The sequence below is a fragment of the Vombatus ursinus genome, unplaced genomic scaffold (assembly GCF_900497805.2).
Source record: "Vombatus ursinus unplaced genomic scaffold, bare-nosed wombat genome assembly UNPS02014778.1, whole genome shotgun sequence".
Taxonomy (NCBI): domain Eukaryota; kingdom Metazoa; phylum Chordata; class Mammalia; order Diprotodontia; family Vombatidae; genus Vombatus; species Vombatus ursinus.
The window spans coordinates 19599604-19615943 of NW_020954556.1; the positions used below are offsets into that span (position 1 = coordinate 19599604).

At 37.6% G+C, this 16340-nt stretch overlaps 1 protein-coding gene across 1 annotated transcript in view; it reads left to right on the forward strand.

The window, feature by feature from the left end:
• Positions 1–16340, forward strand: part of ANTXR1 (ANTXR cell adhesion molecule 1) — a 319441-nt gene that overhangs the window by 138960 nt on the left and 164141 nt on the right. The window contains exons 11-12 of the mRNA XM_027865523.1: positions 6887–6956; positions 8900–8978. Coding sequence (XP_027721324.1) covers positions 6887–6956; positions 8900–8978 — 149 coding nt within the window. The remainder of the gene's footprint in view (positions 1–6886; positions 6957–8899; positions 8979–16340) is intronic.

Consider the following 16340-nt stretch of genomic DNA (forward strand, 5'->3'; position numbering starts at 1 on the left):
TGTTCTCCTTCCTCAGCTCCACCTCTTAGAAGTACCTGCAGATACTCTGTTCATAAATCTCCTTTTACATGGATCTAACTCCTTCACCAGGTATTAGTGTCCTTCCCCAAAAGACAATTTATCTTGTATATAGTTTGCAGATACAGTGCTTAATGGTGTACATGTTATCTCCTTCATAGAATGTAAGCTCCTTGAGAACAATCAATAAACATTCATTAAGCACCTACTAAGTGCCATGCATTGGAGATACAAAAAGAGGCTAAAGACAGTCCCTGCCCTCATGGAGCTTACAATCTAAGGAGGGAGACAATATGCAAACAAATATATATACAAAGTAAGCTATATACAGGACAAAGAGGAAATAATTAGTAGAGGGAAGGCACTGGAATTAAGAGGGTTTGGGGGAAGGCTTCTTATAGAAGGTGGGATTTTAGTCAAGACTTAAAGGAAGCCAGTGAGGTCAATAGTTGGAGTGAAGGAGGGAGAGGCCAGGGACTGATTTTTGTCTGGCACCTAATGGGCATTTACTAAATGTTTGTTACTTGATTGATTTTCATTGATGCTGGTGGCAAAAACAAAAGAGCTAAACTAATTGCAGGCTGGCTTTTCTCTAAATGACATATTCTTATCTGATCTTTACAATAGCCCTATGAATTGGGCAAATGAATTAGGGCAAATACGATTACCCCCATTTTAAAGACAAAGAAACATGCTCCAAGAAATTAAGTGACTTGCTCCATGTTACACAACTGTTAAGCCCTAGAGCAGCATTCAAACTTGGTGTCTCAGAATTGTAGTTCCAATACTCTTTCCATCATATCATGCTGCCTCTCTAAGACACATCCTTAATCACCAGTCTCTAAACTAACTCCTAGTCTGAATATCATGTAAAAATACTGATATAATCCCAAGGAGAATGGGGCTCAGATGTTGAGAGAAAAAGAGAATGAGAATGAGAATTTATTGTGTCCCTAGGGTAGACCATTCCTTGACCCTACTATCCAATACAAATAGAGCAGTAGATATGTAAACTTTGGGAGGGGCCCAAATATGGTATCAGTTTTGTTTGTTTTCAAGACTTTTAGAAAGTTCACCAAATAAATGGGGAAAATTTCTCACCCTTTTCCTTTTGACCAAAAGCCAATATTTATATCAAGAATGGACTGCCTGATATTTCAAAATATTTGAATTATTGCACTTCTTCCATAAAACGGGGAAAAATCCATGGCTATGAGGGTTTAAATTGAGGAGGAAATCATAGGCCAACATTTAACCCAAACTGAACTAGTCTTCTACATTGAATACTTCCTACTTCACCAATTATGAAGCAGATATTTTAAACAAAATATAGACTTGGAAAATCACACAGTTACAATTTACAGGTTGTAGAGCTAAGCTCTAGAATCAGTAGGTAACTATCTAACAGTAGATTTTAGAGACTGATTTTCCTCCTTTGCAACAGGAAGAGGTAGAAGTTGGACATCTCTAAGGCTCCCTCCAACTTCAAATCTTCTGATTCTATGGAACCTTAACTGATAGATCTTGAAACCAACTCAGACTCCTTCCACCCCACCCACAAATTCCTCTCCTGCAGCCAGTTCCCAGCCCTACCAAGGGATTTTCTTGTCAACATCCTACTGTAGTTTTATCAGAAAGAACCAAAAGTAGGAGCCAAAAGACTTAGGTTCTACAGTTGACAATAAATAAATATGTGTTAAGTGCCTACTATGCTCCAGGCACTATGCTAAGTGCTGATGCCAATAGTACTAGTTCTCCCACTAGGTAACTAAATATCCATGGGCAAATCAGTAATTTCTCTGTGCCTTATTATTCCCCCTTTGTAAAATGAAGCATTGGGGCTATAGAGTCTCTAAGGTCCCTTCATGCTCTAACACCTGTCAGTCTGCTCTGTACCATTCAACCCTTTCCTCCAACCCTCATCGGAAACTTCATTGTCATAACTCTTCCTCCTATTTTTCATTTTAAAAAGATATTTTTGTAGATATCTTGTTTATATATCACTACTTCCCATTGTATCCTTGCCTTTAAAATAAAGAAGGAAAAAGGAAGGAAAAGTTCAGATAATCTAAACAATATATTAGAAACTCTGATGTTACAGGCATTGCTTCACAGGGGTTTGGCTGATGAGCTGGGAAATAGCTGAGAGAACAGAGAAAACTAAGAGTTAAAACAATCCACAAACTGGAATAATAATAATAATCTTAATAATGATGATGATGATGATAACAACTGACATTTGTATAGTACCTACTATATGCTAGGCACTATGCTAAGTGCTTTATCAATATTATTTCATTGGATCCTCACAACAGTCCTGGAACGTAGGTGCTATTATTATCCCATTTTATAATTGAGGAAACTAAAACAAATAGAGGTTAAATGACTTGTCCAAGGTCACACAGCTAATAAGTGTCTGCGGTCAGATTTCAATTTGAGTCTTCCTGACTCCAGGCCTGGCTCTCTAGTCACTGTGCTTGCTTGATCTCCATAAAATCCAAGGGCTGATTGCCTTCTGTGAGAAGCTGAGGAGAAGTGAGAATGGCATCTCTTAAATGCCTAAGAGACCCACTGAGTAGCAGATGAGGGCTTATGGTATGGTTCTCTTTCCTAATGTACTGTTCCAAGAAGGAATCAGATGACTGAAGTTATTGGAAACCAAATGCTCCTCTTTTGTTTAGAGCACACACACACACACACACACACACACACACACACACATACACACACACACACACGAGCCACTCATTTTTGTGGTGAAATGAATGCATGCTCTAAAGCAAACAACTCTTCTTTCCAAAGGGGAGAGGTCAGCTCTGAGCTCATGTGTGATCTCTGGGGTGAGGATCCTAATAAATTATCCAAATGGGCAGAGACTTCCATTGGTAAAGGGATTTAAGATAATCTTTTTTTAAAAAATGTCCCAAGAGTAGCTTCCTATTTCTTTTCCTCTTGAAATATTTGAATTTCAGTTGCTGATCCGTGTCAGCAGCAAAAAGAGATAAAGAGAGAAGGAAGAATAGAGAGGGATACTCAACTGATACCAGACAATTTAAATCTAGTTATCAAAAGATCACAGAATCATATACTTAGAGGAGGAAGGGTCCTTAGAGATCATATCACTCAGTTTCAAAGTTTTGCAGATGAAGAAACCAAGACCCAAAGTGTTGAGGGGACATCTAATCCAATCCAATCCAATGCTAATCCATACACTGGTCAAGCTGTAATTTGAACCCAGGTTCCCTGACCACAGATCCACTATTCTTATCAGCTACATTTGTTGTGGGATGTGGGAAGATTACTGGAGTTCTGTGAACTGACCCCCAAGTGTGAACTCTGGAACACAAACTTGACAATTCTCCTGCATCTCTTTGCCTGTGGCCAGCCATAGTTCATATTGCTTGGGGTGATTTCAGTCCTGTTTGTTGAACCACTGTGGAATTAACCAACAGTGCATAGGCACCTCCCTGCTGTGGGTTGAATCCCTGAACTGTTATGCTCCCAAGTATGACTAGTCCAGGAAGGCAGTGGAATGTAATGAAATGAATGCAGAGGATCTGGGTCTGGATCTTAGCTCTGCGCTTTCTACTCATGTGACCTTGGAGAATTCGTTTTACTTCTTTGGGCACCAGTTTTCTCACCTGTTAATAAAGAGATTGAATTAGATAATCTCTAAATGGACAAGAATTTATGGATTTACAGACTGCTTTTATTTAAGATGGTCTATATCCTAAAGTTCCTCCTTAATTTGATATTCAGTGTTCAAAGGTCCTTTATAAATTTGCTATTTCATGTTCTGTGTTCTAAGTTTCTTTCTTGGTCAAATCCTCTATGATCATAAGCAATGCCATAGATAAGAAACGGCATTTGAGGTCATAGGTTAAACATGGGCCAGCCCAGTATTTGCTCCATTCCAGATACAACTATTTCCTTTATTTTTGAACATGAGGATTCTCTTAGGAGAGAACATTGTACTAGGAGTCAGAAGACCTGATTCTACCCTGGGCTCTGTCATTGACTTGCTGTGTTAGTTCCTTTAGCAAGAAATGTAGCAACATTTGCTGCACTTGCTTTGGGGACAAAATTAGGGGAAATGGTTAGAAGTCACAGAGAGACAGATTGTGCTTCAATGTGAGGGAAAAAATTCCTAAAAACTAGAGTTACCCAGAAATGGCCACCTCACTGCTCCAGTGCTAGAGTGTGTCAAGGAGAAAGGCACATATGGGGGTTGTTGCAAAATGGATTCCTGTTCTCTAGAGTTCCTTCAAGATAAAATTCCATAATCGATTTTATCTCTCTGGGTCTCCATTTCTTTATTTTTAAAATGAGTACTGATTTATTTATTTTTTTACCTGCTCTAAGATGGCTATTAGGGTTGTCAGGCAAATCCAATGAGAAAATAGGCATGAGAATATTGTGAAAAATGCAACACATTATAACATATTATAAGATTAGAGGATTTAAAGCTAGAAGAAATTGAGGTCCAAAGAGGTCAAGTGACTTGCATAGGGTCACACAGGCAACAAGAGGCTTAGCTGAGAATCAAACCTGTATTTCTTGACTCCAAATCTACTTCTTTTCCCACTACACCATTCTGTGATATTGTGCTATTTTTAATCTTTAATCCTCTATACATTTATCTCAACATCCCTCCTTCCCACCCTGGAGGAACTCTAAAATCTATATGTGACCAGCTTAAAATTTTGGAAGAAATTATGGCTTGATAATTGGGGTTGATGCCACTATGGATCCTATTCTCCTAATATCTTCAGATTCTGGTGGACAGTACAGTTTTCTTAGAATAATTCATTCTATGTACATATGCATTTACTCCTGTGCTAACTGATAAGCATACATTACCTTATTTCCCTTGAAAAGGGATTTCCATGCTGAACTTGTAGATTTTCATTTATGTATCCCCAGAAATCTGGAAAGTTGAATTTAGAACTTAGCTAGTTAAGACCACTCAGTTGAAGACCAAGTTGTCGGCTGGTGAGATTTATTTACAATCCAACAATAGAAAATTCCCATAAGATAATGTGATTCTGTAGTGTTGCTATGCTGCTGATTTTTATCAGCTATCTCCCTACACTTTCTGGGAAGATTTTTGAATAGTCATTATTATGTGCATATAACATGAGGAAGTCTGTAGAAAACTAGGTAAACCAAAGAACCTGGTGCCTCAAAAAAGTGCCCAGTGGTTGCTCCAAACTCATTGATATGTATTTTCCTCAGTTAGTGGCTGATGGAAGGAAGGAAGCTCTTTGTTCTGTCTCTCGGTAAGCAAGGACTTCTGCTATTCTATGCTTATGACAAAAAAAAAGTCAGGGACTAGTACAAGAAAGTTGGTTTGCAGGTGGAAGTATTGGCCCACAAAAAATGTCCACTGACTCATCTGACTACAGGCAAGTCTTAGTTTGTAGTTCTGAAGACTGTTTCTAAAAGTGAGTAAGAGCTGCAGGAGAAGAGGAAACTCCCTTGTAGAAGCGAGGCTCCCGTAGCCTTCCACTTTATAGCTGACTTTTGAGACTCAGTGAAGATTCTCTCAGGTAACAAAATGATTCAACTACATGGTTTTCTAATATGATCATAAAATAGCAAATAATACAAAACATCAAATTTTGCCCTTTAGGGCAGCACCAGAAAGGGTAGGTGAGATAGTGGCCATTATTTACATAATATGCATTACACTGAAAATTCCAGTGAATCTATAGTTATAAATCAGTGACTTTGTGATCAATTATTTATTATTTATTTGTTCTTAATTAACTTTTTTCTCTCATAACATTCTTCCTGTGGAATACAAGTTCTTTGAGGGCAGGGATCATGCCTTTCCTATATATTAGTATCCCTAGGCACTAAACATAGGTTTTGCACATAGAAGAAGCTACCTGTTTTGATTACCTCCAGCTTCTCTGCCTTCAGTCTTTGGTTAGGTTAAATTTTCTAAAGCATAGTTTTATCATTTCACTGCCTAAACAAAACCCTCCAATGATTCATTATTAGCCATAGGGTAGTAGTATCTAAACTCATTAGCCTAATATTTAAGACCTTCAACAATTTGACCCTAACTAACTTCCTAGCCTATTTCATACTATTCTTCTACACAAACTATCCCTTCTGCTAAAAAAAAACCAAGCAAATAAAAAACTCCACACATTTTGTATTCCCACTTTTCTTATGCTATTGCCCTCATCTGAAATGCCCACTCAAAGCCCAGCTCGTACATCTTCTCAATGAACTTAATCATGACAATGATCCCTCCTTCTTCTGAATTCCTATAGTATTTCCATTCTATGGAACTAATTTGGTACAAGACATTGTAATGTGGTTATTTGTTATTATCGTTAGCTAATTTTCCTTTTATTTACCTTGTCTTTCATAAAAGACTAAGTTTCTTGAAGTCAAATGTGGGGTTTTACCTACCCCACAGCACCTCATACAATCCTTTGTCCATGATAGGCACTCAGTAAATCACATTTGTATATTCACAGTTATAAAATTTTAGAACTAGAAGGAACCTTAGCAATTATTTAATCCAGTCTTCTTGTTTTATAGATGAGGAAACTGAGGACCAGAGAGGGAAAATTTCTTACTCCAGGCCACTCAGTTAATTACTGGCAGATTCAGGACTAGAATTCAAGTCTTCTGGGTCTCATGACATTTTCTTGATTGATTAAAGTTCAAGTGAACAAGCATAATTCTAGTCAGGAGACCCAGTGCTGGGTCTGGTGGATTTTATTTGCCAGGAGCTAAACATTATAACCCCCACATAAAAATTATTGGGCCATACTTTGTAACTTTGGGAGATCAGGAACATGAAATTACCTTTTCACTCTTTTTCCAACAACTTCTGTTCTTTTTCTAGACAAGAAGCCTTTTACTGTGGAAGATACTTACTTGCTCTGTCCAGCCCCCATCTTGGAAGAAGTTGGCATGTAAGTTTTAACAGATGCTCATCAGCTTGAAACTAGATAATCCTATTAACAATCAAGGGGGCGGGGTGGGGGAAGCTTTTCATGTTCTTGTCTATTTCAAAGATGAATTCATTACAGTGAATAATTGACTTGAATGCATGAGGGAATAAATAGAACGATGGCACACAGATGCTGAATGTTCCTACAGAGGTGTGTACTTCTTGACTTTCAATTGCAAAGACAGATTTGGATCCCAGACTATAAGTGTGATTTTGTTTCAGTGCATACTAATGAGAAGTAGCTCAAAATCTCAAGGTGGAGAAAATGAGCCCAGTGAGCTTTAGAAAGAACAATATTGGAGTATGTGACTAGGTTCAGAAAATATATTACAGAAGCAGTCTACTTAGACAAAGATAAAGGCATTTATATCCGGAAGGGGTCTTTGAGACAGATCATTTAGATCAACTCTGGATCTTACAGATGACAAAACTAAAACCCAGAAAGGCTGGATGACTTGCCAAAGATTACACAGGTAGTGAATAGCAGACCTGAGATTTAAACCCAGGTAGCCCAACTCCAAATCCAGACCTTTTGCCATTCCACCATTTTGCCTTCTCACAGGACAAAAATTATCTCACTATTAATAGGATATATGCTAATGACTAAACATGTTAGTTTCATGAATCAGCACTGTATCTATATATCTTTCTTTGTTTATACTTTGTTTATTGGCATTATAAGAATTTTTGATTATCATCATCAGCAATTGAAAGCATTGCTTGAGCCAAGGTCCTTACTACAAAATTCATGAGATGTGAAATTCAAATACTTGTGGAAGTTCACATACGTCCTCCTTCATTCAAGGGCATTGATATTGTTTAGTAGTAGTAGTGATAATGATAATAATAATAATATATTACTAATAATAACAATATAATAGCTAGCAATTATATGGTATTTTAAGGTTTGCAGAGTGCTTTACGAATTATTTAATTTTATCCTCACAACAACTCTGGGAGATAGGTGTTATTATTATCTCCATTTTACAGATGAGAAAACTGAGGCAACTGGAGGTTAAGTGACCTGCCAGAGAGTCACACAACTAGTAAATGTCTGAGGTCAGATTTGAGCTCAAGACTTCCTGACTCCAGGTTCAGCTCTCTGTCTACTATACCATCCAGCTGCCTACTTAGAGCAAATTATTGGCAACAAAAGTATTGATAAGATTTTATTTCTTCATCTGTAAAATGAGGGGGTTGAACTAAGGTCCTTTCCAGCTCTAGCCTTCTACTACTTGACCCCCAGCTAATAGACTTACTGGGTGTCTTTTCATATTGGGAATATTAGCCAGTGTTTGATCTTTATAATGTGCACACACACAGTGAAAAAGCAAACTTCTTTAACCCAAATGATAGAAATAGTTGTTGGCCTAAAGCAGGCACGAGGAGGTGAAAGACCAAATTGGCCAATTTATTCCTGCATATCCTCTTCAAAAAATCCTAATGATGATACAATAACCCTGGGTATATTGTTAAAATTATAGGTAGAACATAAAGCTAATGATGTGTGGAGTTGAGATTTTTTAAGAAGTATCATGCCCTCCTGACTTGTGGAAAATAAGTAAAATAGAAATAGCTTTTCCCTGTTAGTGACTCAAGAAGCAAATATTTGACATCAATACAATGTGCCAACTGAATGATAGCTATAGGGCCATTTTTTGAGGTATGATTGGGTATAATAGGAAAATCATAGAGTATCAGAGATGGATGAGTAGCTTTAGATATAATCTTATCTCATTCCCCCAATTTACAAAAAAGGAAACTGAGGTCAAATGATTTTGCCACAGTTTCATAGCTAGCTTAATTGCAGAACAGGAGTTAGAGTCCAGGTTTCCTGACTCTTATTCAAAGGTCTTTCCAGTGTTATCATGCAAAATATCTGTGAATGCTCTATTTTCATTGCAGGAAAGCTGCACTCCAGGTCAGCATGAATGACGGCCTTACTTTCATCTCAAGCTTTGTCATCATCACCACCACACAATGTGTAAGTCTGAGCATTTTTTATTTACTTGTCTAAAAAAGTGTGATCATCCTTATAAGCAACATTGCAAAAGCACATATCTCCACCTGTCTTAGTATCAGGTTATATACAAAAAAAATTTATTATGTAGTTCATGTCTTCTAGAAATTTAAATTTTGTATCACTAAAAATAAAATCAACATTGGAAAGAGGACTGGATTTGGAATCAACGGTTGCTATCCTATCTGTGTTACTCATTACCTAGATGGTCTCGGGTCATTCATTCACTTATTTCCTTGGATTTCAGTTTTCTCATCTGCAGAAGGAAGAGATTGAACTAAATTATTAATAAGGTCCCCTCCAGTTTAAAATCTTATCATTTTTATGGATCTGTAGTCTGTCTGGTTTTTCACATTAGAAACAATCATCTACAAAATTTCCTTTCCCTTTGGACCAATATCGTCACTTCAGTGACAATACTTGGCCTTTCCTCCCACAGACACCTGCTGGTTCTCCAGCAAATTTCAGGATAGGCATCTATTACCGCACCACCTTTCCGTTATCTTCTATGTCCCCTGGTTTCCAGAAGTAATCCTAAAGCGATTGCCCTTTTCCACTTTCCCATAACTTTGTCTTTGACTAGTTGCGTAAAACTTGGAAAGCTGATTTCAGGACTGTTACTGCTCTGTGTCGGGAATTCTCTCCCTCCTCATTCTTGCTTTTGGAGATTATTATCTTCAAGGGCCAGGCTAGGTGCCACCTTGTCCATGAAACCCTCTGAGATGGCCCAGTGCAAAGTAACCTCTTTTTCTGAAATTTCCTTTTCTTCCATCACTCTCTACATTGTATTATATTTATTTGCTTATGTATTGTATCTCCCCTAAGAAATTATGAATTTCTTCAAGGTCAGGACTGTGTCATATTTTGTCATTTTATCTCTAAGGCCATACACAATTCCATGATACAAATATATGTTTATGGATTTGAATAGATATTTTTAAAATAGTATTTTATTTTTCCCCAATTACATGTTAAAGCATTTTTTTACATTTTTAAAAAAAAGTTTTGAGTTCCATATTCTATCCGTCCTTCCCTCTCTCCCCTCCCCCATCCTGAGATTTAAGCGATCCAATATAGATTATACATGTGCAACCATGTAAAACATTTCCATATTAGTCATTTTGCACAAGAAGACTCAAAAAATGAAACTGAAAAATAGCATAATTCTGATGTTTTTAAAATTTTTAAAAAGATCTCTAGTTATTTCCTTTCACTAGGTAATCCCTGCCCATGTGTTAGCTACCTAGGATATGTACTAGCTATGAGACCTCTGAGCAAGTCATTTAAACTTTCTCAGCCTCAATTTACTCATATGTAAAATAAGAAAGAAAAAAAATGCACGCATGTGTCTGGGATTACAAGAGAGCACCACAACGGAATCCTGACCCAGAATGAATATTACGCATCTGCTGTTGACATTAACATCTCGGACATTGCCCTTGTAGGTTGCCTTTTCCTCGGAGAATCTAGTGCTTCAGTAAGGACATAGCATAATGCAAGTTAAAGGCAAACTGCTAAGCACCGACTCACAGAATCTCTGACTTGGAAGGGACCCCAGAGGCTCTCTAGTGCACCCTACCTCAATACACACCCTCTATACAATATCCCCAAGCAAGTGGTCACTCGGCCTTTGAAGGTTGAGTAAGGAGGAATCCACTCCCTTCCAAGACAGTCCTTTCCACTTTTGCATAGCTCTAATGGTTAGGAAGTTGTTTTTTCCAGCTATCAAACCTAATTTTATCATTTTTCAACTATATCTATTGTTCCTTGTTCTGTTCTCCAACGCCCCTACCCCTACAAAAAATATCTAATCCCTCTCTCACAAGAACTCTTCAAATACTTGAAGACAGTTATCAGGTTCTCCTAAATCTGACCACCCACTGGTGTCTTCGACCAATTTCCATTTAGCAGAGACTCAGTCCTTCCTCATCCCAGTTCCTCTCCTCTGTATGAGCCCCAAACTGGCTTTGTAAATAGTCACCTTTGGGGCAGCTAGGTGGTGCAGCAGATAGAGTACCAGCCCTGGATTCAGGAGGACCTGAGTTCAAATCCAGCCTCAGACACATAACACTTACTAGCTGTGTGACCCTGGGCAAGTCACTTAACCCCATTGCCTAGCCCCCCCCAAAACAAAAACAAATAGTCACCTTCAAAATATAGCATATTGTGGTCCCTGGCAGACTAATCTATACAGGCATGCCTTGGAGATATTGTGGGTTCCCCTCCAGACCACCACAATAAAGCAAATATCACAACAAAGTGAGTCAAATGAATTTTGTGGTTTCCCAGTGCATATAAAAGTTATGTTTATATTATGTTATAGTCCATTAAGTGTACAATAGTATTGTCTTCAAAAAATGTACACACCTGGATTAAAAAAATACTTTATTGTAAGAAAAACGTTAACCATTATCTGAACCTTCAGTGAGTCATAATCTTTTTGCTGGTGGAGGGTCTTGCCTCCATGTTGATGGCTGCTGACTGATCAGGATGGTGGTTGCTGAAGATTGGGGTAGCTGGGGCAGTTTCTTAAAATAAGACAACAATGAAGTTTGCTGCATGGATTGACCCTTCCTTGCATGAAAGATTTCTCTGTGGCATGTGATACTGATGGATAACATTTTGCCTATGGTAGAACTTCTTTCAAATTTGGAGTCAATCCTCACAAACCTTGCTACTGCTTTATCAACTAAGTTTATGTACAATTCTTCAACATTGTTATGTCTTGGGGAATAGGGAGGCCTGAGGAGAGGGAGAAAGACAAGGAAATGGTTGGTTGGTGGGACAGTCAAAACACACACAACATTTATCGATTAAGTTCACTGTTGTACATGCCACGATTTGTGGTACCCAAAAACAATTACAATAGTAACATCAAAGATCACAGATCACAGATTACTATAGCAGATATAATAACAATGAAAAAGTTTGAAATATTGAGAGAATTACCAAAATGTGACACATAGATGTGAGCACATGCTGTTAGAAAAATGCGCCAACAGATTTATTCAATGCACAGTTGCCACAAAGTTTCAATTGTGAAAGGGAAAAAAATGCAATGTCTGTGAAACACAATAAAATGAAGTGCAATAAAACAAGGTATGCCTGTATTCACAAAACCAATTCTTTACTTTTCTGCAGAGTTTTATACTCTGCAAACTGTTTTCACATACTGTGATGGTGGTGGATATTACAATTTCTCAGATTATAAAGAGGCAATATCGTGGTTGGTTCTAGTTTCTCCCCTCTGTCTAATTCATCATCTACACAGTTGCCTAAATAATATTTCGATTGTATAAGTCTGACCATGTCACTCAAAATTTCTTCCTCTAGAATAACTCTTTTTTTAATTCTAGGTTTAAATACAAATATCTCCGCTTGGTCCTCAAAACCCTCCACAATCTGGCCCCTACATATCTTTCAAAATGTATTTCTTATTAATAGCTTCCATATAGTCTATTTTCCAGCCAAACTGGCCAACTTGTTCTTCCTCATAGTTGACATGCCATCTCCTATCTCAGAGTCTTTACATTCACAGGCTGTCCCCTAATACCTGGCAGGCACTTCCTAATCTCCTCCACCTCTTAGAGCCCTTGGCTTCCTTCAAGGAAGGATCAACTCAGATGTCCCTTCCTATCTAAAACCTTTCTTCATTGCCCAGTAATAAGTGAGTGCTCTCTCCCTATTGAAATTACTGTGTATTTATCTGCGACATGTTGTATAACATCCCCACCATTCATGCCCCCTGCCCATAAAGTAATGAAAGTTCATTGTGGGCAAGGACTGTTTTATTTTTATCTTAATCTTTTATCTTTATAACCCCAACACCTAGAATAGTGTCTTACAAATAGTAAATGCTTAACAGGTATTTATTTCATTGAATTAGATTGTGATCCTTTGTGATTAGGTTATGATAAAGCCAGAGCTGAGATCCAGGTAAAGAACTCTATGAGGGGCAGCTAGGTGGCACAGCGGATAGAGCACCAGCCCTGAAGTCAGGAGAACCTGAGTTCAAATCTAACCTCAGACCAAACACTTGACACTGACTAGCTGTGTGACCCTGGGCAAGTCACTTAACCCCAATTGCCTAAAAAATAAAATTAAAAAAAAAGAACTCTAAGAAAAAATTAATAAAGGAGATAAGACTTTTAATTCTAAATCCTATGTTCTTTTAAACTAGGTTGGAATTCTAGCTTCAGAATTACATATATACATACATATATATATACACATACATTTTATATCCATTCACATGTATACATCCATGCAACTATAGGCAACTAATTTCATTTCTCTGTGTCTCAGTTACCTCAAATATAAAATAAAATAAAAATAAATACATTACCTACCACCCAAAGTAGTTGTGATGATCAAATGCAATACTTTGTGTCTTGTCTTTCAACTACATTGTGTACATTTTAATGCACCATATAAACTAAATAAATATTTTTATTTTCATCATTATCCCCAAAATATAAGCTAAAAGGCAAACGCAATCTGGGTTTCAGTTAAAGGCAGTTCTGCAAGACTTAGAGCATATAAGATGTTCAAATTCAAAAACCTGAGCTCAAATTTTAAAAAAACAAAACTGTATGGAATGGATACATATAAGTCCATGAAGTTGTTTAAATATATCGAGACACTTCTGGAAAATAAATTCTGCCAACCTGCAGGAAATAATTAAAATGCCTCCAGTCCAAAAACTCAGCCCCAGATTCCTTCCAGCTTTTGGCTGCACCAGTCTCAGAACTGAATTTCTCATCAGGTCTAGACTCAGGAAAGAAAGTGTGAGTGGAACCCATGGCACCACCACCCAGGTGTGGCTCTGTAAATGTGAATTCTGGTGCCCTTTTCATCTTTAGGACAGCATACACAGGTCTCCGGTTGGAGTCCCACCCACTCAATGACACTTTCTCAAAGCACTCCAGCCCACCAAGATCTTTTTTTCATCTAATTTATTATTTGCTTCATTATTGTCATTGTTTAGATGACTGAGGCTTACAATCTTCCCAAGTTATGTAACCTTTGATAGTTCTAGACCTTTTGATAGATCTATGATGTTGTCTATGCAGGTCCTCTGTCATGTAATACAATCAGAACCCATCCATGCCTGCCGATCCTATACAACTCTCACTTATGTCCTCTTGTAAATTCACCAATTCCATTTAGTAAACATTAATTGAGCACCTACTATGTGTCAGGAATTGCAGTAGGTGCTAATGATAGAAGGATAAATGTTCCATAGAACATCCGCCCAATCTTCTGGAGGTTTTCTTCTAGACCCCTTTATGCTGTATGGATTCCAATGGAGAACAAAAGTTGTCCATTGGTTTTTCCTTACTTAAAACTGGCAAAAGAAGTAAGAGAACCCAAGTCTCCTGGCTCCTGATGCCTTTTCTCTTTTAATTACACCATTCTATAGTACTTCACTCAGAACTAAGCGTTTTTTGTGGCTGTGAAATATCAAATTAAGGCTTTACCTTTATTTGGTATGTATTTGTACACCTGCTCTCTAAGCTGCCAGGATCTTTCAGGAACAGATGTTGCTGCTGCCAGAAGCAAAAATGCCATTAAATTTGATTGGAAAGAGATTTTTCCAGCCAAGATTCCTATAGGACTGGAAAACTCTTTTGAGCTACATGGAAACAGAAAGCAATCCAAATCCAAGGTTCTCTCTTACCCACACATAGTATTCTCATATTAAGCCTTGTAGACTTAATTAACTAATCTCTACCTCAGCTTTCATTTACACATGTTTTAACAGTAATACCTCACACTTACAAAGTGCTTTTAAGTTTACAAAGCATTTTCCTCACAACCCTATGGGGTAGGTAGTAAAATTGTCATTTTAAAGCTAAGGAATTTGAAACCCGAAGAGTTTAAAATCTGAATACCTAAGGTTGTTCAGCTGGTAAAGTATTAGAATTAGGCTCTCCTAACTCCATGTCCTATGCTTGTTCCACCATACAATCGATGTTAACTCTCTAGTGAGGTTATGAAATTTCAAAAGCAATATCACCAAATGATGGTCTTTTATGATTAAAGTAGACCTACCTAGGTATCTTAGATAATTGTTTTAAAAAATTATTTCCTTTTAGACCAACTACCAATTAAAATCCAAGAGCTCCTCAACCAATAGTGAATGTTATATTAATTTTATTCTAGGCTTTAGGGGTTAGTTAGCCTCAGTCTTTAAGTGTTTATGGAGCACTCAGAAGACAGCAACATTCAATGGAAAGACCATTGTATCTGACTCAGACAACTCCGGCTAAAATCTCAGCTCTACCATTTCCTAGCTATGGGAGCTTGATCAAGTCACTTAATTTCTTTAGCCCTCAGTTTCTCATCTATAATATGGCAAATCACAAAATGTTAGAGTTGGAAAGGAATTCGAAAACCATCTAGTCCAGGAATCCCCTTAAAGACATCCCTGACTTGGATCCTGGTACTTCTTAGGCTTTACCTTCTCAGAATTAAAAGACTGAACCCTTCTAGTCTAGCCTCATATAGCCGTTTCCATGCCCTCACTTACTATAGCAGATCTTCTTCAACCTTCTCCAGCCATGCTTTGTCACCCATGAGGTACAGAGTCATATTTACACTGAGGATCACAGTTGCAGCCATACTTGGGGCTGGACAAAGGGTAAAGAATGTCCATGAGTAAGTCCCCAACCCATTCTTGAATATGTCCTATACCACACTGGCCACAGAGTTTCTACCTCCAGTGATTCCTACATTTATGCCCTGTGTTTTCATGAGTGCTTACAGTCTAGCCTCTATGAGGACAATCTGGATGACTTTCATCCAAATGTAGCATTCCCACACTTGCTCATACCATAGCTTGCCTCATATCATCTTGAAAGCTATGATATCTCTATCATTCCTCCCCTTTAAAATGGCATAGCATGACCCAGAAGAGTCCAGTGCCATATGAAATTCTATCATTTCAGTGTATACAACTTTCCTAGCTTATTTATTAAGATTAATACTTGTCACAGCATTATGCTCTAGGGAACCTACTCTACTGTTCACAATTCTCTATCCAGAAAAGTGTTCATTTATTCCTATTTTTTGTTACCTATTTCTAATTCAGTTTCATAGAAATGACAGTGTCCTGCCCACACTAATTGCTGTGTGACTCAATTTTTACACAGATTTAAGAGTATATAACATAGTTTTAATGATGTTTTTTATATTGTAGTGGACACAAGTAGACAATTTCTGATCTGCAGCAAGATCAGACAAAGTCTTTTCTTGCTGCAGATCAGAAATTGGTTGGTGGCTAGAAACTGGATTTCTACAGATGACCTTCACATAATGTTATTT